The sequence below is a fragment of the Podarcis tiliguerta genome (assembly GCF_965153285.1).
Source record: "Podarcis tiliguerta genome assembly, chromosome: 12".
Taxonomy (NCBI): domain Eukaryota; kingdom Metazoa; phylum Chordata; class Lepidosauria; order Squamata; family Lacertidae; genus Podarcis; species Podarcis tiliguerta.
In genome coordinates this window covers 6,743,304-6,755,840 of record NC_139545.1, presented here as the reverse complement: position 1 = coordinate 6,755,840, position 12,537 = coordinate 6,743,304, and the positions used below count along the sequence as shown (strand labels likewise).

At 45.6% G+C, this 12,537-nt stretch overlaps 1 protein-coding gene and 1 long non-coding RNA gene across 2 annotated transcripts in view; one reads left to right on the top strand and one right to left on the bottom strand.

Moving 5' to 3' along the window:
* BMPER (BMP binding endothelial regulator) overlaps window positions 1-10,231 on the top strand; it is a 165,528-nt gene extending 155,297 nt beyond the window's left edge. The window contains exons 14-15 of the mRNA XM_083407062.1: window positions 7,079-7,209; window positions 9,843-10,231. Of these exons, the coding sequence (XP_083263188.1) occupies window positions 7,079-7,209; window positions 9,843-10,024 (313 nt within the window). The 3' untranslated portion in view covers window positions 10,025-10,231. The remainder of the gene's footprint in view (window positions 1-7,078; window positions 7,210-9,842) is intronic.
* LOC310661329 overlaps window positions 1-12,537 on the bottom strand; it is a 128,240-nt gene that overhangs the window by 14,680 nt on the left and 101,023 nt on the right. The gene's annotated exons all lie outside the window — the stretch shown is intronic.

Below are 12,537 nucleotides of genomic sequence, written 5' to 3'. Positions count from 1 at the left end.
CCAACTGAGCTATATATCCCACATCTCACAGTGCCTTAGCAGGATGTTATGGATGCTGACAGACCATCCTTTCTTAGATTGATGCTTTCTGAATGATTGGCTTACACTTCATCTAGGACTGAGCCAATTTCACCCTATTTCTCTGCTCCATTTGTGGGCAACAAAAGTGAGGGGGTTATTTTGCATTTTGGGTGGTGAATTTTGAAAGAAGGGGGGGGGGAACCAACCTCCAGTGCCACTCTCAAGTGCTCAATAGCACAGATCGTCATGTTGAATTAAACACAATGTCTAGGGCTGGTGTAAAGGGTTGGCATCTGCCAAGGCCCCAAAGATGGGTCTAGTGACAAGAACTTCTGCCACAGTGAAAAAGGGGCCCCATGGAGATGGTTTTGCCCAAAGGCTCTCCAATTCCTGAAGCTGACATTGATTATGCCCATGGAACAATGCGATCCTACATGATAGCGCATTGTTCCAAATGGCATTCTGTTAGGGGAGAGGGATTGGGGGCTACTGGTGAAGACTGTAATCTCCTCCTCTTGAATGTCCTTCAACAATGCTGTATCACACTGTAGTGTCATTCCCAAGGCATACTGGAGAATTAACCCTGGTGGTTGGCAGTAGGTGGCAGCTGGGAGGAAAGGAACCCTGTTTCCACAACATGGCTGTTCTTTCTGCTAAAGAGCTGTGTGGGACAAACAAGGCCAGCCCACCAAAGACACAAGGTGAGGTGACTTCCTCAGGTGTCAGGGGCAGCAGTTCCCAATATAGCTCTTCAGACTTCATAGCATGAAGGGCTTTTTCACTGAAAGATACACACATTCATACTCGTAGTTAGTTAGATTAGTAATTCTTATTTTTTGGCTCAGGGATGAGCTGGAGGATGAGCAGGGTTTTTTGGAGGGGCTGACACTGAGGCTATTGAATGGTCTGCTCTAACATCCAACACCCCTCTTTGAGGGAGTTTAAGGTCTTTGCAACGTCCAATCCATTTTCAGGCCAAGCTGGCTCCCTAATTGAAACGATGAATGTGAGCTGCATAGCAGGATAGTTTATTGTGCAAATCTCATTAATTTCTATTGAGAACGTCCGATTGTATTGTGGGCTCTTGAATATAGCTCTTTAGTTATCCATGGGGATAGAGGAGCTAGCCCCTAAACCGCCCTTCTTCTTGTCAAAAAGCTGGACTGAAAATATAAAGGATTCACATACCATGTGGCTTCCTAGCGCAAAGCAAAGGGGGGAGCCCACGGTGTTCTTCATCAAGATAATATTATGAGGAATATGATGAGGAAATGAGTGGGATTTTTATTGCCTTCAAAACTATGGCTCCAGATTTAAGGAGGATTATGAATAAAGCTCTTTGAGGTGGGTACTATGATCGCATAGTCCTGAAAATTTTATTTTGTGTGGTTTTAGAAAACATTCCAGGATATTTCATTATTCATTTTATCTTCTTATTGTGGTGTGATGCTGGCTGAAGCTATAAAATGCAAATTTGGCTTGAAGTCCATTTTCACATAAAGATTCAGAAATATACATAACAGCACACTGGTGCTTTTTTAAAAGCCTTTATATTTTTAACAGGATACATTGAAAGGTTTTAATGGCACAACATGGTTCCGCGTAAAATGTTAAAAGGTATGTGCTGAGTTACAAAATAGGAGCTTGCAAAATAGCGTATTTGCTTACATCTTGGGTGGAAAGCTTGGAGCCTGATTCTCCAAACTTTTTGTTTTTTGGGGGAAAACTTGCAGAATTCTTTAACATTTACCACTGCTACTACTGCTGTGTCTAGAGCAACACATGATGGTCTGAAAAAGTTCAAAGTACAGTGAAGGTGATGTCCATAGCTGGGCAACTAAGAAAAAGCACTCTTGTTTCATGGAGTGCTCTTATTCAGGGTCCCATATAGCCAGCCTCTTAATTTTCAGGATACTCCATTCCATTTCTGCCTGTGAGACAGAAAGGGAAGCCCTGTTCTATTTAAGCAGAGAGATAAATTCCCTCTCTTAAGACTCTGAATCACCAAGCTGTTGAGCATTTCAGGCTTCAGCTGCTTCTCCAGAGAGGAAAAATGAGCACCCTCTTGTACGAAGCAAAACAAAACTCCACAGTCTTGAGTCACAATATTAAACTTGAGTACCTTGAAATGTGATTATGGCAGTGTCCAATTTGGCTGCCGAATAGATTTTGGATATCTTCACTGTTAAATTAGGTGAGGCAAGCGCTAAAACTTGGATTGCACCTCTCCAGTGAGTGGACTTTCCCTCTGGACGCTCGCTTTACAGGACACTAGGCTTGGGGAATGATTCTTCTCTTCCATGTGGCAACTCTTTGCCCCAATTCCCCCACCAGAACACCAACCCCAGGCAATTGCAGCCAGCTAACACTGTCTTAAACGGGGTATAGTTAAGAGTGTTTCATGCAAGGCTAGGGGCAGAGACTCCTTTCTACTTTAATTTTAGACCTTTGGGACATCTGCTTCATTCTAGAATGTCCCTGCATCTTTTTACCCGGGTCACTGTTAGCTTTTTGTCTGCGTAGCGTCATGGCTTGGAAGAACTTGCACATTTTAGTGTGCACTACATCATGCTGAGTTTGTGAACAGAGCAGCACTTAATATTAAACGCAAAAGGCATTCCCACTTAGGGTGATTGATTTGGAGCGCTTGTTTACTGTGAAGTAAAAGCAACTGCAGATGTTTGATGAAAGACACCAAACATCTGCATTTTCAATACTGCGCGGAGCGCTGTGTAAGGGCAGCAGCAACAGCAAAAGCAGCATTCACTTAAAATTAAAAAAAAGGAGCAGCAAAAATTAAATGAAGCAAAGGGCTCCTTTTCTTTAACCTCTTACAGGACTTGGACACTTTCCACAGTTTAATGTGGAAAAGGCCTGTTGCTAAAGAAGTGTAGTCATATGGTTTGCTTTGAAGATGTGGGAGCAACGCGGGGCTGCCTGACGCAGGGGAGTGTCTCACGGATGACAGATGTGTTTGCTTTTCATGGCTTTCTCCGTGCAACAGGCTAGGATTATATCCATCCAGTTATCACCACTTCTTCCCAGATGAGACAGCCTTGCATCCACACGGGAGCCTGAGTGACCGGCGCAACATCCAATGAGTTCCAGCCTGGCTCTGAAACTTGACAAAAAGGGGAAAGATGCTGCAGAGAGGGGTGTTGCTTAGGAAAGCCACAAGGCCAGGGAAGGGGGAAGCAAAGCAGCCTCTCTTGTCCCATTGCTTTGCCACTGAAAATGCTTGGACTGTTGGAAGCAAACAGAGCTTTGAGAGTTATTTGATTGTTTTAAAGATTTGTGTGCCACCTTCCTAGGTAGCTGAAAACTGAAACAGTAGTGAATATTTCATTATATATCAGTAAAACTACAATCCCATCCCTTTAGTAAAAGTAGCTTGAAATGAAGTCTTTGGTGTTTGTTCAAATGCCAGAAAAGTAGGGGCCCTGTCAACTCCTTTAAGGAGGGAGTTTCACATAGTTGGGCCCACCACTGAAAAGGCCCTGCCTCTAGTGGTATAGATCTCAATGGCAAGTCTAAAGCTGATCCTAGGCTGTCCTACAAATGCCTGATTTCAGTCTTGGATAAATTAGCATACCTTACCAATTTGGTATTTATTTGCTCCAGTGCGAAACAGAATCAAAAAGGGACGCGGGTGGCGCTGTGGGTAAAAGCCTCAGCGCCTAGGGCTTGCCGATCGAAAGGTCGGCGGTTCGAATCCCCGCGGCGGAGTGCGCTCCCATCGCTCGGTCCCAGCGCCTGCCAACCTAGCAGTTCGAAAGCACCCTCGGGTACAAGTAGATAAATAGGGACCGCTTACTAGTGGGAAGGTAAACGGCGTTTCCGTGTGCGGCTCTGGTTCGCCAGAGCAGCGATGTCACGCTGGCCACGTGACCCGGAAGTGTCTCCGGACAGCGCTGGCCCCTGGCCTCTTTGAGTGAGATGGGCGCACAACCCTAGAGTCTGTCAAGACTGGCCCGTACGGGCAGGGGTACCTTTACCTTTACCTTTTATGCAAAAAAGAATTAAATGCAACCATTTTCCCTGAATGATAATTTCTATGTTTCTTGTACCTTTCAAATGAGGTCTGCATTTCCAAATTTACAGTATGTGGAATCATAGAATCATAATATTGAAGAATTGGAAGGTACCGCAGGGGTCTTTTGCCCAGTGTGGGGCTCAAACTCACAACCCTAAGATTTAAGAGTCTCATGCTCTCCCAAACGGCACTTGTACCACATGGCCCTTCAAAATTGGGACGCAGATCTACCCTAAACCTGATCCTGCATGGGTTTGTGGCCTACCTACAAGGAAATAAACACAGTGAGATGTTTCACGGACCTGGATTTTGTTGCAGTCATTTCCTGTTTCGGAGAAAAGAGATTCTCACTTTAAACAACCTTATAGGGACACTTAACATGGCCTGTCTTTGTCTCTGTGAATACATCCCTGGCACCACCAGCAGCTTCAGATGTGATTGATTTACTACACAGACACCATTCCTATGCACACAAAAAAGTATGCAAACTTAATTTGGATTGTCATATGTGTTGAATTCACAACGTATCTATTTTGCTTTATATAGACATGCTTTGGAAAGCTATGGCTTCTCAACCTTTATACATGCACCAAAGTAGTGGAATGATAGTCACAAATTGGCGCACAGCTGGAACGTCCCCCCCCCTCCCACCAGACTGAAATGTTGTTATTTTAGAAAATTTGTCACGTTTTTGATGCAAACCTAAGATTTTTTGGGGGGGGGGGGGGAGAAATGGCTCGTCTAACATTTTGCATATTGAACACTAGAGGGAGCCAATGTCTGCATGTTTTCTTCATATAAATTCAAACCTTCTGTCCCTTATTGCTATGGAAATGTTTCTTAAAAGTTGTGTTGGTTTCTAAATGTGGCCCTTCCACTCCCAGTGCTTCTGGGTTCTCTCTCTCTCTCTCTCTCTCTCTCTCTCTCTCTCACACACACACACACATACACCCAGTATTGGCAAAGTTTCCAAATTTCCCAACATTATTTAAAAAGGTAAATGGACCCCTGACCATTAGGTCCAGTTGCGGACGACTTTGGGGTTGCGGCGCTCATCTAGCTTTATTGGCCGAGGGAGCCGGCGTGCAGCTTCCGGGTCATGTGGCCAGCATGACTAAGCCGCTTCTGGCGAACCAGAGCAGCGCACGGAAACGCCGTTTACCTTCCCGCCGTAGCGGTACCTATTTATCTACTTGCACTTTGATGTGCTTTCAAACTGCTAGGTTGACAGGAGCAGGGACCGAGCAACGGGAGTTCACCCCGTCGCGGGGATTCGAACCGCTGACCTTCTGATTGGCAAGTCCTAGTGCTCTGTGGTTTAACCCACAGGGCCACCCGCGTCCCTTAACATTATTTAGGCCATGTATAATTTTCTACACTAACTTTATGGCACAACATTCATAGTTGGGGGTTCATAATTGGGGGTGGAGAATCAAATCCTTCCAGCCTCAGCTCTAGAGTTCAGTCTGCTTAAGCAGCAGAAAATGTTGTATGGGATGAAGAAAGGGGAAAGAAAGAGCAGTTCTCCCCAAGAAATAGGGACCTGATCAGGCTTGAAAGCAGAAGATTGCCAGATGCAGGTTTGCCAGCTGATAGCTTTGCCATAGCGGAAGAGTGTCTTTTCTACGACCTTTCCTTATTTCTGTGATGGCACTGCTTGATGTGCTGGAGTTGTGGGTCCTTCTTCAGCAACAGAAAGGGATAAAAATGGGGCAGAAGTCAGATGGAGAGAGAGATGAGGTGTTGTTTCTGTTTCAAAGATTCCCATTGGCTAAAGTGAAAAACATCACTTTTTATGCTCAAGTTGGGCAAAAACATTAAAATAAAGACTACAAATGTTACTGTCTTCCTGGAAGTGTTCAGGTTGCTGGATGCTGAGGGCTGGTGGGAAGCACCAGTTGGGGAGCCCCCAAGGGAAGAAGGCTCAGAGCCAGGGGATTGGTGGTGGGACAACGAGGAGTTGTCAGAGGGAGAAGAGAGAGCAGACTGGGAGGAGGAGGTGTCAGAAGCTGAAGAGGCAACAGGGTTTAGTGAGCAGGAAGAGGCTGGTGCAGAGAGCAGTGCAGAAGCAGAGACTGGAGAGGAGAGGAGACAAGAGGAGACAGGCTGCTGAAGAGATCAGGGGGTACCCCCCCCCTACTGTTATGATCAGCTCCCCTCCCACTGGGCTCCCAGCACTAGAAGAGGTATGAAGAGGGCGGAGCAAAGACAGATGCGTTGATGGAGTCTCAGATTGCTTGGGATGGACCTGGGGGAGTAGGAGGCTTACACAACTGTGGGAATGCGTGGACCTTCAGTCCCCACAACTGCCTCATAGGGACAAGATCTACCAGGAAGAGTTACTGTGCTCACTAGGCCTGGCCTTCCGAGCTGTTTGTGAATAAAGATTTAACTTCACTGATTCTGTGTGAGTTATTAGCGACCTGCTCCTGGCACCTGCCTCTGACATCAGGTATTAAAAGATGTGCCTGCCAGGAAGAGTTGGCCTTAAATCCACAAGGAAATGGCTTCTAAAAACATGTCTTCCTTTTTGTTGTCCTGGTGAAGGAGGCAGGGAGATCAACATAATAACTTTGGGGCTTTTCTGGCAGGCGCCTCAGGCTGTTGAAACTTACTGATTAGTTATTGTGGGGCAGAAGGAGGGAGTGACCTTTTAGGTCACCATATCTTGGCTTAACACTTCCAGAAGAAATCTGATGCTGTTCCATTTAGATTTACAAATGATAAGGGAGCATGGTAAAGACTTACAGTGAAGGAGACAGCCAGCAACGGATTTAACAGGAGGTGTTGCAAGTCAGCTTGCTTGAACTTGCCCTGGCTAAAGCCTCTCTAGGCCAAACCAGAATTTTCCTTCTCAGGTATGGGCAACCATTGCAAAAGCTGGATTTTAGGGGCGCTGTACTTCATAACAGTTGCTAGGATCCAAGCCGATGTGACAATTTTGTTGTTGTTGTTGTTGCAATAAACTAAACCCAGTCTTTCATTCGCTTCCCCCCTACCCTGTCATTTGGGTGTTCTCTACAGGTCCTGCGTGACTGACATGTGTGAATGCCCTGTTCATAAAAACTGCTACTGTGAGTCCTTTCTCGCCTATGCTAGAGCCTGTCAAAGGGAAGGTCTGAAAGTACACTGGAAACCTGAGCAGAATTGTGCTGGTAAGTGAGACGCACTGATTACTTCATTGCAACTGCAAGCGCATTTCATACTGTGCCCATGTAACAAAACCTGGTTTTTGCTCCCGGCTTCTCGACTTAATTCTCCTCCTCTCTCCACCCAACCCACGGGCCAGCAGTTCTGCAGCACGAGGGGCTGATTCGGAGTGGAGAAGTGGTGGGCAGTGAAAGCTTTAAGCGCCCCCATTCCAAAGTTGGTCTCCCCTCGCCCCTTAGCCGAAATAGCCCTTAGGCAACAGGCTTGCAACACAGCTCTGCCCCAAATGCACAATCTGGCAGCTTACAGTATTGCAGCTCTGTTAGAGCAGCGATGGCTAAATGGTTCCCAGGTGCTGAAATCCAGTGGCCAGCCGGCATGCATTGTGCTCTTTGGAGAGAATACAGGAAGCGTGTCTGACAAGCGAGATTCCAGCAACTTTGTACTAACAAGCCTGTTGTAAAACTTTGCATCGGGTACCTATTTCACTTCTCTGAGTCTGCTGGAAGAACAGAGGGCTGAGTAGCGCAAGGATCACAGGACTGTAATCGTGAAAGACTCTAGCTGATTACTGACATTTCCTGGACTGCTTGCCCTCTCATGTGGAAGCACAGATGCAATCGATCTTCCTTCATAGGAAGTGAGAAATGAATGGCAATCTGTGGTGGAAAAACACAGCTGATCTGCATCTATTTTATTCATTAAACCGACTAGTCATGCAATCCACTAATCATTTAAACCCAAGTGCTTGCAATTGAGTACTCCAAAAAGCACTCCAAAAAGTTTTGGTGGAGCATGGAACAGATTTATCCCACTATACCCATCCCCTTATGTGGTTTGGGCCATTCCTGGCAAACATGGCAAAACACCCAGAAGCCTCCAGTGGGGAAGGAGAGTGATGGGGATTTTGACCACCTGCCATGCTCCTTCCAGAGTAGTTTGGCCATGTTTGGTCCTCCGCCCCTGTACTCTGCTCTCAGCACAGGCAGAGTATGTTCCCTTTGCCACAGAGTCCTAGGAAATAAGTGAAAATTAGAAGCAAATTGCTTAAAACATAAAACCTTGTTCAGATAGCATGAAACAGTAGCATAAAACACAACTTTGAGAGGAAGAGCATTGAATGGAGACATTGCAAACCCTCATAGATTGCTTTATAAAGTAATCCTTGGGCCTAATTTCTTTATATGAAAAGAGAGGGAGAAAAGGTGGTGTAGCACACAGTCGTGTTTTTTAAAATATAAATTGGGATCAGGCAAGGAAAGGCAAAATTTGGATGTTTCAAATTAACCGTAATTGGGACTCGTAATGGCAAAATTAAAAACATACCAGTTTAAGTGTCATCCGTTTTGTTTTCTGATTTTCTGTTTTTGCATTAACTTGTATTATGATTAAGAAAGGGATAAAAGGTATTGATTGATTCCAGTTCTGAGGTAAATTAGGGAGATATAGGTACATATAGATAGAGATAGATATAGAGATAGAGATAGAGATAGAGATAGATATAGATATAGATATAGATATAGATATAGATATAGATATAGATATAGATATAGATACAGTGGTGCCCCGCAAGACGAATGCCTCGCAAGACGGAAAACCCGCAAGACGAAAGGGTTTTCCGTCTGCAGAGGCGCTTCGCAAGACGAATTTCCCTATGGGCTTGCTTCGCAAGACGAAAATTGACGAATATTTTTGGGTTTTTCCCCCGCTCCAAAACCCCTTTTTCTGAATCGTTAAGCTGCTAAAAGCATTTTAGCAGCAAAACCACTAATCCCCCAAGCCTTAAAAAGCCGTTTTTAGCCCTTAAAATGTCAATAGCGCTAATAGCGCTACTCCGTCAATGGGCTTGTTTTGCAAGACGAAAAAACCGCAAGACGAAAAGACTCGCGGAACGGATTCTTTTCGTCTTGCGAGGCACCACTGTATAGATATAGAGATATAGATATAGATATAGATATAGATATAGATATAGATATAGATATCCCTTTTGGAAGGAACAAAAATGATGCTAAAATATATGCAGGTTGACTTTTGGTGTGCAGTTTAAGAAAACTTGGAGACTGCTTTTGCCTGTTGCAGGCCCACAGGGGTCATTTTACCAGCCCCCAAGCCACCCTCCAACTCAGCCACCCGCTTGGCGAGTCCCCGTGTGCTGCACTAAACTGGCATGGCGCGGGGACTTGCTTTCGCAGCTCCGGAAATTACATCTGCGCAGACGCAGACTCTGGAAATCGCGTCTGCACAGATGCTGAAATCACAGGCGCGTGCGGCTCACGCGTTCCCACAATCCAGCCCACAGAGGGTGCTCTGCGGCAGGGAACCGGCTCAGGCCAGGTAAGCTTTGCCAACCCCTGCTAAATGCAGTGTTAAAACAACTATTCATCAAATTTCTGAGAAGCAGGAAAGAGCAGCTGACTCTCATATCTCTTAGACACATATCTCTTAGACAATTTCCGGGCTGAGGCCTCTAAAGTATTTCGCCTTGTTTCCTTGACATTTACAGTAAATGTTCCACTGAGAATTTGCAATAAACAACACTGCGCCATTGTGCCATAATATTACAAGATATGGGATATGGTAAAACCCATGGGTATAATTTTAAGCGATGAAATTCCTCTTTCTTTGAATTGTCTTCCAGCTACCCAGTGTAAACACGGCGCAGTCTACGATACCTGCGGTCCTGGATGCGTGAAAACATGCGACAACTGGAACGAGATTGGTCCTTGCAATAAACCGTGCTTTGCAGGCTGCCACTGCCCTGCAAACCTAGTCCACCACAAAGGAAGATGCATCAAACCCATTCTCTGCCCACAGCGGTGACATTAGCTTTTATCCACAAGGACTTTGTAACTGGTGGCTTTTGGTAACCTTTCTAAGCTCACAGCCAATGAAGGACTGCAGGGCTGGCTGGCAGATTTTGCAAAGCACTCTCACAAAGAGTGGGGGGAAATATGTGTGCCTATATATTTATATGTGTATATGGATATATATATATATATATATATATATATATAAACATAAACACAAGTGTATGTTGATACAGAGAGAGAAAGAGAAAGAGAGAGATAAGGTAATTTTAAAAGACTCTGGACTTGCCAGGATTACGGGTCCCCCCCTTTTGATAGTAATGTATATTATCTGAATTAAAAAAAGCCACCCATCCCTGCTCATTCTGCTACATGTGATCCTGGACTTCTGCCCCCGAATCCTGGCCCCGATGGCACCCCTCTGTGTGTGTATTGTGTAATAGCATGTTCAGGGAGAGCAGAAATAAATGGTCATAGCCTTGCTATTGCAGGACAAAAAAAAAAAAAATGGCAGGAGCACCTGCCACTCCGCTGCACTGTACAAATGTTCCCATAACATGCATCCCCTCTTGATCAAATCCTCAACCCAACAGCCATAGCATAAACAATTTTACGCAGTGCCCATTGAAGCAACAGGTCACCCCTAACTTCTCTGGCTTAAAAACATATAGGCCCCTGGGGTATGGTAGCATCAGTCCTAGTTTTAACTATATATACCCACATACACATACATGTGCGCACACATATGAAAATAGGCATCATTTATATAAACCATAGAAGGACGAGTTATTATATGTATATTATTTTGCTATAAAGTTTATGTATTAGCATTTCTGTTATCTCCCCCTGTAAGCCAAGTGAGTCATTTGTGTAAATAAGGCAGGTGTTTGATGGCACGATAGCACCCACCGAGCCATCGCCTCCCGATTTTCCATGGATGCGTCTCCCAAGGCCACAGGATTTCCGCATAAAGTTACTATTAGATCCCGATTTCCGGATACGTAAGAAACAGGTGTTATCTGAAGCTCGGATTTATCTAGGGACGGCTCAGGTTTCCCACCTCAGACCAGCCTCGGGTGATTGTTAAGAGCACCTTAATTCAGCAAAGAACCCTGGCATTGGAGATTATGCCTCGCTGGTTCGTTCCAGCGTTCCTTGGAACATCGCTTTAGTTGGCGTAACATTTAAATGAACCCAACCACATGCATGGGCGCAGAGGATGTAGTTCCCAACCACCAGACACGTAGTGTGGGGGAGGACCAGGAGGCTCGTGATTTTGAGCCAGTCACCCCCAAGCAGGAATCCACACCCTGCCTGCCACCGAGGGTCTCTGGGCCCCAGAGCCCAGCCTGACCTAGCCCCCTCTCTTAATGGCCGCCCAGCTAGTGGGGGGGGTGCGCACAGTGGCGTAGCATGGGGGGTGCAGGGGGGGCCGGCCGCACCGGCCGCAACATCTGGGGGGGGGCGTGCTCGCACTCGCAGCTCTCTGCCCCTACCTGGCTCACTCACTCTCTCTCACTGCAGTGCTGGCTGTGCAAATCCGATCCGAGCCGCCGGGTCGCCGCCCACTGTGGAGGGGAGGGTGCCAGGCGTGCGGTGCGGTGTGGAGAGAGCGCGAGGGACTATCTGGGGGACGGACAGTGCAGGGGGGGGTGCGCAAATTACTTGCCTTGCCCCAAGTTAGGGGACGCAAATTACTTGCCTTGCCCCGGGTGCTGACAACCCACGCTACGCCACTGGGTGCGCAACAGCTCTCTCCCTTCTTGTGGTTTTCAGCAACAGGTATTCAGAAGCATATTGCCTCCAGCAGTGGATATAGAACACAGCCATCATGGTGTATGTTGGCAGAAGGGGAAAGAGGTGACCATCCTGCTTGCACATCTCAGCCTTTTGTCCTTCTGGACTAGACAACAGCCGAGACGTGTGCAGAAAGGGACGTGTAGCACATGCAGCAAGAGACTCAAATATTCACTGTGCTGCCATTCCTAAGAATTCCTCGGCCGTTTTCCGCAAACGTGTTTTGTGCCAGGTGATAGCTATTCCCTACTACCTGAGATGGGAAGATTGTTGTTTATGCTCAAATGTTTCACTTCCTTTCAAAATAAAAGTGGAAGAACTTTATCACAGATAGCACCTGTGTACTGTACAGGATGAGTAACAAAAAGCAAAAGGTGTTTATTTAAATATTTAAATGCATCTACCTGTATATGTTATGTTTGATAGCCATGGAAAATAAATACTAAAGAAAAAAATATTTGTGTCAGACAAAGACCTAACCATAGGCTTTCAGTTCATCTCATAAACAATTTTGGAATTTCTTTTTTAAATAACCATTAAATACTATGCCTGTTTGAGCTAGAACAGCGGTTTGATTCATTATAAACCTATTTACTGTTTTGAAATTCATAAAGGAGAAAGGTTTTCCTGTGATTCTCTGTCCAACACCTAGAAGAGCTTTTTTTTTTTTTTTTTTTTGCATGCATGCATGTTTGTAAGTCCCAGCACAGTGCATAAAATGTGAAATCT